This window comes from Neophocaena asiaeorientalis, unplaced genomic scaffold, assembly GCF_003031525.2.
Source record: "Neophocaena asiaeorientalis asiaeorientalis breed wild unplaced genomic scaffold, Neophocaena_asiaeorientalis_V1.1 scaffold205, whole genome shotgun sequence".
NCBI lineage: Eukaryota > Metazoa > Chordata > Mammalia > Artiodactyla > Phocoenidae > Neophocaena > Neophocaena asiaeorientalis.
In genome coordinates, this window is record NW_020174369.1 from 4,040,332 (window position 1) to 4,054,333 (window position 14,002).

Sequence of the window (14,002 nt, forward strand, 5' to 3'; positions counted from 1 at the left end):
AGTTCTTTAAGCCTTAGTTGGGTTACTTATTATGTAATTCAGAGATCATCCAGAGATTAAGGTAACATTTATGCATAGTGTTGAGCTCCCTTTCTATGTCTCTCTCCTTTCTGAGATCTCCCTACCTTTTATTTTCTAGTTGCTATGGTGGCCTTGAACTCTGACCTCTAATTTCTTAGCTATGAAGACTGCATATTTCTATCTATCTGAGTATTAGCTGTCCTGCATGGCACTGATTAGGGCCTGCCCTCAGGCAAAAATCTGTAAAATCAAGAAACACATGTAAAACTCTTTTTTCCGGGGCTTCCCTGGTGGCGCAGTGATTGAGAGTCCGCCTGCCAGTGCAGGGGACATGGGTTTGTGCCCTGGTCTGGGAGGATACCACATACCACGGAGCGGCTGGGCCCATGAACCATGGCCACTGAGCCTGCATGTCCGGAGCCTGTGCTCCACAGCGGGAGAGGCCACAACAGTGAAAGACCCGCATACCGCAAAAAAAAAAAAAAAAAAAAAAATGTTTTTTCCTTCAATGTGTCTGTTCCTTCTCAGTTTCTACCTGGCTTTGGTCACTTCCCAGTATCTTTAGGGAATTGTTTGATATATTTTGATCAGCATTTATAATTGTTATCTGGGAAAGAATTCATATGATAAGAACTATTTAGCCATTTTAAGAAGTGGAACTGGGCAGAGGGGTGGTGGTGGTGGGATGCATTGGGAGACTAGGATTGACATGTATACACTAATATGTATAAAATAAATAACTGATAAGAACGTGCTGTATAAAAATAATAAAATAAAACTTTTTTAAAAAAGAAAAATATTTCAGATGTGATAAAAACAATATACTGGCTTCAGAATTTTTAAAAAGGCAAAATTAAAATGAATAAACATTTAATCAAAAGTCTCCAAAAAAAAAAAAAAAGTGGAACTCCTGAATGATTTCTCTTAAATCAAATAAGATTATGTTTCTTCCCTGATTAAAACCCTTCTGTTGGCAATCTGTATGTCTTCTTTAGAAAAATGTCTATTTAGGTCTTCTGCCCATTTTTGGACTGGGTTGTTTGTTTTTTTGATATTGAATTGTATGAACTGTTTGCATATTTTGGAGACTAATCCCTTATTGGTCACAATGTTTGCAAATATTTTCTCCCATTCTGTAGGTTGTCTTTTCATTTTGTTGATGGTTTCCTTTGCTGTGCAAAGGCTTTTAAGTTTGATTAGGTCCCATTTGTTTATTTTTGCTTTTATTTCTTTTGCCTTGAGAGATTGGTCTAAGAAAATGTATTGCTACGATTTATGTCAAAGAATGCCTATTCCTCTTCTAGGATTTTTATGGTGTCACGTTTTATATTTAGGTCTTTAAACCATTTGAGTTTATTTTTGTATATGGTGTGAGGGAGTGTTCCAATTTCACTGCAGTCAGGATAGCTATCATCAAAAAGTCTACAAATAATAAATGCTGTAGAGGGTGTGGAGAAAAGGGAACCCTCGTACACTGTTGGTGGGAATGTATTTAAATTGGTGCAGCCGTTATGGAAAATAGTATGGAGGTTCCTTAAAAAGCTAAAAATAGAGCTACCATATGATCTAGCAATCCCACTCCTGGGTATATATCCAGAGAAAAGAAAACTCTAATTCAAAAAGATACATGCACCCCAATGTTCATAGCAGCACTATTTACAATAGCCAAGACATGGAAACCACCCAAGTGCCCATCAACAGGTGATTGGCTTAAGAAGATGTGGTATATATATATACAATGGAATATTACTCAGCCATAAAAAAGAACGAAATATTACCATTTGCAGCAACATGGATGGACCCAGAAAATATTATACTTCTTGAAGTAAATCAGACAGAGAAAAACAAATACTATATCACTTATATGTAGAATCTAAAATATAATACAAATTAATATATATACAAAATATAAACAGACTCACAGACATAGAAAACAAAGTTATGGCTACCAAAGTTATCGAGGGAGGGACAAATTAGGAGTATGGCATTAACAGATACAAACTACTATAACCTAAAATAGATAAGCAACAAGGATTTACTGTATAATAGAGGAACTATATTCAATCCTTGTAATAACCTATAATGGAATATAATCAGAAAAAAATAACTGAATCACTATGCTGTAAACCTGAAACTGACAAAATACTGTAAATCAACTGTACTTCAATTTAAAAAAATCTTTCTGTATCCTCTCATAGTACTTAGAATAAAATCTAAAGCCTTTGCCGTGGCCTGCTTGATTTTCTCCACTTTCTACCTCTCTATCCTCATTTTATACAACTTTCCTACTTACTTACTCCAGTCTAGTCTCACTGGACTCCTGTCAATTCCTAGGACATATGAAGCTCTTTGCTACTATAGAATCTTTGCATTTGTCATACTCTTTACTTGGAAATTGTTGTTTCTTTTTTTTTTTTTTTTCATGTCTTATCTTAAATTTCACCCTCAGGTCTTTCCTGAACCCTCTATCTAAAATCGGTGTTCATATTACAGTAACTTATCTATTTCCTTCAAAGAACTAATCACTATCTTTAATTATTATATGTATTTGTTGACTCTATATGTCAATAGAATATAATCTCCGAGTGGACAGAAAGTACACCTACCTTAATTGCTACTGAATCCCCTGTGCTTACTATGACCAGAACAGAGTAGGTGTTCAATTAACATTCATTAAATCTATAAAACCTTATCAGTCTGGACTATATTTGAATATTGGGATACCCATTTTCCCTTCATAAGTCAAAGCTTTGTGAAAGCGACGACTTCTATTTGTCTTTGTATCCTGAATTATTAGAATGATGCCTAGCACAGAGTAGACGTGTATCACATTAGTTTCATGAATCAGTGAACTAACAAACTGTAAAAATGAACAAAGCTACCAATTTTGATGGTGAATGAAATTGACTAAACTAGCCCTGCATTAAATCAGAATTGATCAACTTGTAAGAGAAATTGTCCTATGTAAAGCTTATATTAAAGTTGTAAAAAAAAAAAAAAAAAATCAACATATAGTTTATATTTTCCTCTCCGGAATGTTTGTTGTTCCTAGGAACTGTTCAGTATTGAAACTCGCAGTCCTTTCCAGCAGTATTAAAAAAATTGTCTAGATTGGGCTTGCTTCTTTCATTAGATTTTCATGAGAATTTCAAAGCTGGGAAAAATCAGGCAAAATGTTTTTGCTTTGAGATAAGATTAGGTAAGCAAAGAGTTGAAATAGCTTAGATGAAGAAGTGACATTACAGGTAAATACAAATGGAAAAAAAGCAGTTGTCACAAGTGATGAACATTGCTCTGAGCCTAATGATTGTTTTACCTGTAAAGAAGGAAAAAGGCAGCCTCAAGTCTAACAGATAGTCTTGGTGGCGCAGTGATTAAGAACCCGCCTGTCAATCCAGGGGACACAGGTTTGAGCCCTGGTCCAGGAAGACCCCACATGTCCCGGAGCAACTAAGCCCGTGCGCCACAACTACTGAGCCTGTGCTCTAGAGCCCACAAGCCACAACTACTGAGCCCACGAGCCACAACTGCTGAGCCCACGAACCACAACTACTGAGCCCATGTGCCTAGAGCCCGCGCACCGCAACAAAGAATAGCCGCCTCCCCCCTGCTGCAACTAGAGAAAGCCCGCGCGCAGCAGCAAAGACCCAACACAGCCAAAAATAAATAAATAAATACAATTTTAAAAAAAGAGCAGATTGCTCCATTTCCTATTAAAAAAAAAAAAAAAAAAAGAAGAGACTAATAGATAAAACTGATTTTAATAGAGAAAAACCCATCAAGCAATAAGATAGCTTTGTCTTAGCAAAATGATCATGGAACCTAAAATTCTTAAATTTTAAATTTGCCTTTGTGATGTGTTTTTCTTGCCTGTAAACTCTTTGCCAAAGGTTTTGCTATCTCAGGCGGTGCAGTTCTCTGTGTAGTTTTACAAACTCTTGCCTATTTGTCGTATTAACTTATTCAGTGTTTTAGAGAGAGAATTAGAAATGGTCTTGTCCAAGGTCATGCCCTGAGCCAGAGTTGAGCTCAGGTCTCAGGAGTCCTTGTCTGCGTTCTCTCCGTCATATCAAGGGTCAAAAACGCAAATGCTTAAAGAAGTCAGACAGCATAAATGAATAAACACACCAGGCAATGAGGTATTTTTTACTTCTACAGAGAAGTTTCTCTTTTCAGCTCTCAGTACTCTCGGGCTGAATTCCATGTTCCCTCCTTTGACAGAGAGATGGGCATAGAGAAATAGATTGCTACTACAGGTAAAACATTAGTGCCATCATGATGATAAATTGAGTGGTGGTGCCTCTCACAAACTGGAGGGTACAGGCCTGTCTGAAGGGATCAGTCACCACTCAGCTCCAGCTGACCCTTGCCATGGGGGAATATGGTGACCCAGTGTTTTACACTCACCAGTTCTTCAACAGAAACCAAAATCTGGACTAAAAGTGAAATCTCCCAGTTTTAAAATATTGGCTCATTTTTAATCACATTATATATCCCACGTAAAATACATCTGTGGGCCAGATGCCACCTCATACTACCCATGTATGATCTCTGTGTTATACTGTATTGCATTTCTATTTTTCCCATGTTCCAAATGCAGGTGCCACCTTAATAAGGAAATGCCGAAAAGCCCCACAATTCTAGTTATGTATTGTAAGATGGCCTTTTCCTCTTGATCCTGACCTGAAAGCCATCCTGAGAAAGATCTGACTCCACCCAGCTTAAGCTTCCTACCTATCCAAATAGTTTGTAGCCTTTTCTGCCTTCTCCTACAGCTGCCAGCTCTCAGAGCTGACATCTCAGAAGATGGAGGAAACAAGTGAAGAGTCATAGAGTCAGGATGGTTCTGTCTATATATTTCTAAGGCAGCCACTTGGCAAATATAGTTATTGTCGTCACACTTGTTATTGGGAAACAAATAACCACTTAATGGGACGCTGTGATCTTCTATACTGTGCTAAATGTATTAAAGAACAGAAGTAGAAAGATCAACCCTTGCAACAGGCACTTCAGGCTTTTGAAATGAGTACTCAGTTATTTGACAAACTGGCGCCTTCTTTGTTAATCAGGGTGGGCCTTTGTCATCAGATGCTGTGGGAAAAAAAAACCAAAAAACTGCAGCTGACCTTTTAAGGTCTTGTTCTTCCAACCATTTTTACTCTTTTGGTGGTACTTCCTTCTCTTTAATAATAGGCGTTATGATCTAAAAGCCACCTGTATATCACTCACTGCAACCTTCCCTGCAAAGCAAATTTTACTGTCCACATTTTACAGTTGTAAGAGAAGAGGCTCTGAGAGGTCAAGTAACTTAGGTAGCAGAGAATATAAGTATAGACCATGAGTTTTGAACCTAAGTCTGTTTCCAAAGCCTGTGTTTTCAGCTACTGTCTTAAAATGTAGATTTTATTATTATTCAGGTATGATGAGGCCAGCAGATCAGGAGATGATTGCCACTGAAAGGATAGTTTGTTACAGTTCTCCAGAAGAGGGGGCTGGCTAAACCATGTAGGGCCAAATGGGAAGCACTAAGGTTGTCCCTAGTTGTCTGGAACCTGGCTCTGGGGTGATTAGAGCAGGGAAATAGAGGAGGTGTGCTCTGTATTAGTCAGTTTGCATATGAAAGGCATGCTTACAGGCCAGTGGGGTCCTTTACTATCTCTAGGAATTGAGCCCTGGAAAGGGCAGTCTCTCCAGGGTCAACAGGGCCCCAGATCCCAAAGCATCACAAATACAGAAAAATAAAAAGACATGATTAAAATGACCACATTTCCTTTTATTAGACCCAAAAGTTCAAAGCCATCCTTTCACTCTGATTTTCTTATGCTCTGTAACTACTCAGTCACTAAGTTTTGTTTTATTTTCTTCAAAATGTGTCTCATTCATTCTTTCGAGATGCCAGGCATTGTAGGCACTGAAGAATGGGAAATAATGAGGTTTTTGGTTTGAAAGAGCTCAGAGTGTAAGATAAGAGATAGACATATAAACTAATCGTTATTGAAGAACTTGATAAATGCTGCAATAGAGCAAGGACAGGGGATATTTGTGCCTTGTATTCCCAGTGTCAGCCTCTGAGCCCTGTCTGTGTTTCCTAGCCTCTGTGCCTAGTCATCTCCCCATTGTACATACCCTACTGGGTTAATTTTCCTTAACTTGTCATTATTTTGCTCCACAAATCGAAATAATTTCCTGTGGCCTACAATTCAGTAAAACAATAGTCACTTATCTGACTTTTAAGAACCACTGTCTGTCCATACCCTCCTCATGCATCCATATTTTCACCACTTCATTTATTCTCTAATTTAACATACAGTTACCCTCTGACCAATGTGTGCCCCACACAAACAGACACAAATACAAAGCGTGGTAAGTGCTCCCAAGAAGTACATGGTATTCTGTGGGCATGTGGTCCATTATGGTTTGTACATCCCACATTTATCCAACAAATACTTATTGAGAATCTATGATATGCCAGTCTCAGGGCTAGACCAGTCTTCTTACTGTCTATACCCAGATTTGTCTTTCCGTCTTCATATCTCATCACAGCCTCCTTTCTGGTATCCCTTGCCTCTAGCCCTTTACTCCTCCAAACTGCCTGTTCTTGGCAATTATTATATATACAACTATATAATAATTGCCAAATATTATATATACAACTGTACAGTAATTGCCAAATTATTGACTTCTTGCTTTATGCTCTTGTATGTATTTCTTATTTTCCACTCTATCCCAGAGCCTAGTCCCAGTACCTGGTGTATTAGGCATTTGGTAAATACCAAATAACTGCATTCATGCATGTGGGACACATACTAGCTTCTGTGCTTCCTCCGGGAAGCTCATTTAAATCTCCCTTCTCTGACCTCCTAAAGCACTTCCCATAGAAACTAGCCTCAAATCAAGTAATGGCTTTAATTATCCATTATTGATGCCAGTGGCTTCATTGTGATGCTCTGACTGGATTGCAAACTCTTTAAGGTCCAAACTCTGCCTCATTGCAGTAACCCAAAACTGAACCTTCAGCAAGTAAATATTCAAAACCTGGGTGATTTTCTTTCCCTTGAAATCACCAGTTGTTTTGGTATTATTTTGACACATTTCTACACAATGGAATTTGACAATTTATACCTGGAAGTTGAGTAGACAATGTGACATGGTAGTTAAGACCAAGGACTTTAGATACAGAGAGAACTCAGTTTGAAACCTAGATCTGTCACTTACTCCCCTATGACCTTAGGCAAGTTACTTAATCTCTTCTAGTCCTGGTTTTCTCATCTCCATGGGAATGTTGTAAGAAATAAATGAGATAATGTATGTAAAATGCATAGCTTAGTATTGGTATATGGTAAATGAGTCAATAAATTTTAGGTGATATCATTTGTTCTGTTGTTGGCATTATGGTAGGCACACTCTGTGTCACAGAAATCCTGTTTTAAAAGGAGACTAGAACAGGGTAAGGGGGAGAGGAGGTCGCTGAAGCTCAGAGCAGATAAGTGACTTGCACAAAGTCACATAGCTAGTTAGTATCAGAGCCAGAACCCAGACCCAGCCTCGGTGACTCCAGAACAAAATCTCGTCCTCTTTACACAGACCTGACGCTCAGGAAGCATGCTCAGAGAAACTATCCCCATGAGGCCACAATAACCCGTCTGTTCGTAGTTTGAATGAAAATAAATAGATCAGAATGGTTGTTTTGGGGATTCATGTAAACGTTGAGACAATACACAGATTAGGTTCAGGAACTCAAGCCCATTGTTGGGTGTGGTTTAGCAAGCAGAGTCACAGCATGGGGAAACATATCCCTTCCTGATGCATAGTGCATATTATTTTGTTTAGAGCCACCAAGTGGATTAAGGAATAGATCCTAGACGTGGAATTTCAAATGAGAAGATGGTTGTCTGCAGAGCTCAGACATTTCTGTCCTTGGAGAGCTCTGTCCCAGTTTCCCATGCGATAACTTCTCAGTCAGGGGAGATTCTCTTGACAGCTCTGGGGCAACTCTTTTTTGTGTTTTTTAAACTGGGACTCCCTTCTCATAGACTGTTTCACTCAACTTCTCCATTAGTAAGACACAGAGAATAATTCAAGGCCTGACATTGCCCTGGGGTAACAGCGTGGGATAACCGGAGGGGGAGATGATGTAATCCAGAGGCCTGTGCTTTTAACACCCAGGCCGGCCCCCCTCTACCTCATTTACCCTCAGTTACACCTCCTTCTCATGCCTCTGTCAAACCTCATTCTTGGACCTGATACTACCTGCTGCTACCAGTTCAGCCTTGGGAGTTTCTTTTCCTGTTGTTCTTCTCTTTAAACTTCTTTGTTTTTATAAATCCAAGAGGCCAGCAGTTGGTTAAACAAAGCTAGATTTCTGAAAGAGCTGAGACACTCTTGCTGAGTTAGCGTTTTAATATTCTTGGATCCTCTGTAGACAAAGAATTGAACGAAACAGACATTTTAATATATCTTCTTCTGGCTTTAACATAGACTAGAGAAGCTATAAAATTGACCCCTCTCTCTTGTTTTTCAGATAGATCACATGGTGCAGGGCCATGCTGCCTTCCCTGAACTACAAGCCAAGGCCACAGCCAGGTAACAGCTCCCTCTGGTCTCTACAGTTTTCCATGCCCGACCACATGAGGGGCACTGACTTTAGGCAGCTGCATGATTTTCAGATCCTGTGAGCAATGAGAATGCCTGGCAGTACTTGGTTATGAGATAGTCATCTGGATGATCCAGGACACACATGTATTAATTTTCAAAACAATCTAAGAGAATCCACAAAAAAACTAGAGGTCCTCCAAGAATATGCCAGTAATCATGGTTGAGAAGCTCTGACATAGAAGAAAGAGCATGGATTTTTTTGAGTCAAAGTTTCTTTGGCTTCAACTCCAGTTTTTCTCCTTAATAACTATGTGACCTTGGGCAGGTTATTCAACTTCTTTAAGCCTGTCTTTTCATCTGTGAAACAGGATAGTAACTGATAGGAGTGATTTCCAGAATATATTGTTAAGTGAAGAAAGCAGAGTATATTATTTATTTATTTATTATTTTTTTGGCTACGTTGGGTCTTTGTTGCTGCACGCAGGTTCTCTCTAGTTGTGGCGGGCGGGGGCTACTCTTCATTGTGGTGCGTGGGCTTCTCATCGTGGTGGCTTCTCTTGTTGCGGAGCACGAGCCCCAGGTGCGTGGGCTTCAGTAGTTGTGGCACACAGGCTTAGTTGCTCCTCGGCATATGGGTTCTTCCCTCACCAGGGTTCGAATCCATGTCCCCTGCGTTGGCAGGTGGCTTCTTAACCACTGCACCACCAGGGAAGTCCATAAAGGAGTGTTTATAATATACTCTTTTTTATGTAAAAAGAAGGTGATATAAGAAAATATATGTGTACCTACTCATTTATGCGAAAGAAATATAGGGAAGTTAAACTAGAAACTCATGAGGTTGTTAGCTATAGGAGGTGGGGTAGGAATGGGATGAAAATAATGGGGAAATGGGAACAGGGTAGTAGGAGGGAGCGACACTTCTTTGAGTATACCTGTTTATATAACTCATACTCTTAGAATCATGATGATGCTTCATGTCCCCCTGAAAATAAATAAAAGATAGATAGATAGATAGATAGATAGATAGATGGATGTGTGTGGTGGGGGTGAAATACAAACAGTGAAAAAAATAAACCTATAGTATTAATAATAAATAGCATGATCATACTAATGGGGGTTTGGGAAAGAAAAGAATTAACCTAAGTAATTTCTACAAAATGATTAGCCAATATGCTTCAAAGATTAGGAAGCTTAAGGAATTACTAGAGAATTGTCCCAGATTTGAGGAGACTAAGATGCTACTACATCTAGAAACAATGTATGATCATGGGTTAGATCTTGGCCAGAAAAAAGCACATTAGTGGGGAAAACTGTCAGCATTCGAATAAGTATGGAGATTAGTAATAATACTATATTTATGTTAACTTCTTAGATGGTGGGTATAGGGGAAGTCTGCATACTAGTTTTGCAATTTTTCTGTAAATCTAAAATTATTTTGAAATAAGAAGTTTGAAGAATAATTATTGAATGAATTTCATGATAATAATGCTTAGTGGTTGGGCTTTTTAACAAAAGTAAGGTATTTTATAATATTTTCAGAGAAACCCCATTCATGTAGCTAGTACCTGGCAAAAGGGAGATAGTCGAAGGTGGAGGTTACTATCCTAGATCCTGGAGTCAAATTGCCTGTCTCAGCTGCACCCTTTAATAGCTTGTTACCCTGGGCAATGTACTTAACCTCACTGTGCCTTAGTACTTCACTGTACAGAAAAATAATAACAGTAAACACCTCATAAGGTTGTTGAGAAAATTAAATGAATTCAAATAGTGTCTGGGATATAGCAACAATTGCTGAGCTATAAAAAATATTCAGTAAATGGTAGTGGTAGTGATAAAAGTTGTTGTAGTTACTCGTATTAGAAATTTTCATTCCACCAAGGGACGTCTGTTCTTATGGGGAGGCACACCTGCACAGAGCAGAATGAACTGCATACTGACTAGAATATAAACTCTGTGTCATCAGGGTGCAGAGGAGGATTGATCCCACCAAGGAGTTTGAGAAAAGTTTCATAAGCTTTCCCTTCTACGAGTCTCTAGTTACAATGTCATTACCATCTACAGGGATCATACCACTTAGCCAATAACTAGCACTTTAGTTGGCTTAGAGACCACATAACCTAGAAGAGGGATGCCTAACCTCAGACCACCAGGGAACCCCTTAATTGTGTGCAGAGTTTTGTTGATTATATACTTACATGTACATTTCTGGGAAGAGGGGCCATAGCTTTTATCAAATTCGTGAGGGGATCCAGCATTTTAAAACCTCTAACCCAAAGGAAAGAGCACAGATGTAGAGTTTAGAGATCTAGATTCAAATCTCAGCTCCCACATACATAGTTGTTTGAACCTTAGTTTCCTTATCAGAACATGGGATAGTAGATGTGAGAAAACCGGCCATGGATAGCTCTGAGAATTTATTTTGAGTTTACAGAAGCAATGTATTTGGAAAGGCTTTGTAAACTGTACGCTGACAACGACAACAACCACTACTACTACTTCTACTACTATTACTAATGATTATAAAAGAGGAGGACATTTTGGAGGGGATTGTTCTAGGGTTAAGCAGCAGATGTCAGTCATCCATCACCTGCCTGCCTTCTCATGGAGTAGCAAGAACACTGGACTGAAGTCTTGGCTTCTGGTACCAATTCTGCCATCAATGTCTTGGTGACTCAGTTTCCTCACCTATAAAATTACAATGATCCCACCCTGCTTAATTCATTTTCCAGGTGTTATGAGGATGAAAGTAGACCGTGGAAATGCCAGTCTCTGAAGATCTTAGACCTCAACGCAAATCTAAGGGATAGGTTAGACTTTGCAATGAAATAACTCAAAATGTCCGGAACTTTCTTCTGTAGCTGAGCCTCATGTGAGTAGTTTTGATTGAAAATAGGAAGAAAGGGAGGATTTGTGGATTAGCATGTAAACCCAGAGAAACAGCAGCACAGTGTGGTCCAGAAGCAGTAATTTATAGAACTCAATCTTAGAGTCAGACTGGATTTACATCCCACGTCTCTTCACATGCCAGCTGACTTCTTCCCGCTTTCCAGCTACCTCTCTGTATTTTTCCCTCTATCTAGAGCTAAGTTGCTCCAAAGCATTGCCTGTACTCTTGGTCAGTTTCCTCACTCCTCCCTTGCCCACTCCAGTTTGATTCTGTCACCATCGGCCCCTGAAACGTTTACTGTTCAGGTCCTCGGCGACCACAGGATGTCTTCCAGTCCCCTTCCTTGAGCTCTCAGCTCCATGTGGCACCAATGATCACTCCTTCTCCTTCCCACACTCTCTTTTCTTGGCTTGCCAGAATGTCACCCTCACCCAGTTTTACTTCTGTATCTCTGACTATTTCTTAATCTCCTTTTCAGGCCTATGATCCTTTTCTCTGTCACCAACAACAAAGTTCATCACAGCTACATTCTTGGACCTCTTCTCTCTTTGTGGTCTTTTCCGTGATCCCATCTACATTCTTGGCTTCATTTCCTTCTATATTTTGATGACTCTCAAAATTTTATCTCCAGTTTGTGTATACTTAGTAGGCATTCAATATTGGTTCTCTTCCCTTCCAATTTCTTTTTATTGTCTTGCAAAGGAAAATGTGTCTCTATCTTATCAGATCTATAAATAGACTATATCAAGATTAGCACTCACTATGCTTCAGATCTTAGAAATAGGAATAGTTGTTATTAAGTGAAGTTAGTTATTTGGAAGGGACAACAAATCCCTTGGATTCAAAAACTGTATGCCTCTTGTGGTGTGACTTAGTGCTGTCTGCAAACAGCAATGCAGGTCACCCCTATCTCAGAGTTTAGCATCAGCAAATCCTATTTGAAACCATAGAAACAAGTGTTGATAAACAGATTGAGTATTTTATACTCTTGATTTACTGTAATCCTTCTAGGCTTCATCCTGAAGAGAAGCCTTCTGTGAGCTTATGAATTAAGTAAACAATAACTAGATGTACCCATGCATGTAAATGGCAACCGGAGTCTCTTTCTATGTAGGGCCAAATATCCAGAGATGTTACTCTGTAGCCAGAGATCACCTTCCATTGATGATAACTTCAGCTCTTTTCCTCTAAACTGCCCATTATTGTCTTACTTTTCTTAAATAATCTTTACCAGTGGTTCAGAATGAGGTTATGGTGATGGCACAGTTCGGTGGGAAGATGTCATAATCCACAAGTGCTGGATTCAAGGTTGACAGCAGAGCCAAGGTTAAAATCCAGGTCCTCTGACTGTCTGATGAGTGTCTTATGAGCACGTATGGTATAACAGTGAACAAAGAAAAAAACAATCCCTGTTTTCATGGAAATTGTGCTCACGCACATACACACACGTATACCTATATGTATGTGCATGTATGTTTATGTTTGTATGTATGGAGAGAGAGAGAGAGAGAGCACGTACTCCAGGAATTGGTAAGCATGCTAAAAAAAAATAGAGATGAGTAAGGAGACATAGAACGACAAGAGGTGTTGGAGTGATGGATGGGAACTATTTCAGGTGGAGAAGCCGTCCTTGATGAGGTGGCACTCAAACAGGACTCTGAACTGAATAAAGAGAGAGATCAAGCCATGGTTATATGGAGGAGATCCCTTTAGCCCAAAGGAACAGCAAGTCCCAAGGCCGGGAAGCAGCAGCCAGCTTGGCAAGCTCAGTGGACATTGTAAAGGGCACTGTGACTGACCAAAGTGTGAGGGAATGGGGGACAGATGAGAGGTAAAATTTAGCCAAGGGTCAAACCATGCGGGTCATTGTAAAAAGCTATAAGACCACTGCACTTTTTTCAAGGTTTGTGTTTTTGAGCAGATGGAAGACACAGTCAGATTTACCTTTTAAAAGGATTACTTTGGCTGCTCTGGGGAGAATAAACCAGACCATTGGTGGGGACGGAGGGTCAGTGGAAGACATGACTCCTGACCTCAGCAAGTTTATGGTCTACTGGAGGAGGACTGGAGACAGAGAAGCCCAGCATGTTCTGAGCTCCTTTTTCAGCAGTCACTGCAAGCAGTGGTCATTTCTCATTGTGATTCTGTGAATTTCCGGTCTCTCAGGGGTGCAAGGTTCTGCTAATTCCCATCCTCTCTCTCAATCTGTCTTTCTTTTTTCCCATTTTCCCTGGAGTGTTTTGTTATTCCTTTCAGAACAATCAACTTTTCTTGATATGATTTATTCTTCAAACCTCTTTTGCTTCTGTGATTTCTATAATCCCACTGAGGATCACTTTAAAAATGTACTGGTCCCCCATATGCCAAATCTCAGAATATAGCTAAACATTCCCATTAAAATCTGTATAAATGCCCCCGCCCCAGAGCAAGAAAAGGAGAAAGAAAGACCAAGAACATTTTTTAAGAATTTTCAGTGTGCCTGGCACTGTGCTTAGTGAT

At 39.5% G+C, this 14,002-nt stretch overlaps 1 protein-coding gene across 12 annotated transcripts in view; it reads left to right on the top strand.

The window, feature by feature from the left end:
- The window catches only part of FGGY (FGGY carbohydrate kinase domain containing), a 424,150-nt gene that overhangs the window by 282,947 nt on the left and 127,201 nt on the right, over window positions 1-14,002 (top strand). For all 12 annotated transcript variants that reach the window (XR_003004668.1, XR_003004667.1, XR_003004665.1 and 9 more), the window contains one exon: window positions 8,543-8,604. Coding sequence is in view for 7 of the 12 variants with exons in the window: in XM_024756234.1 (XP_024612002.1) it covers window positions 8,543-8,604 (62 nt within the window). In the remaining 5 variants the exon portion in view is untranslated. The remainder of the gene's footprint in view (window positions 1-8,542; window positions 8,605-14,002) is intronic.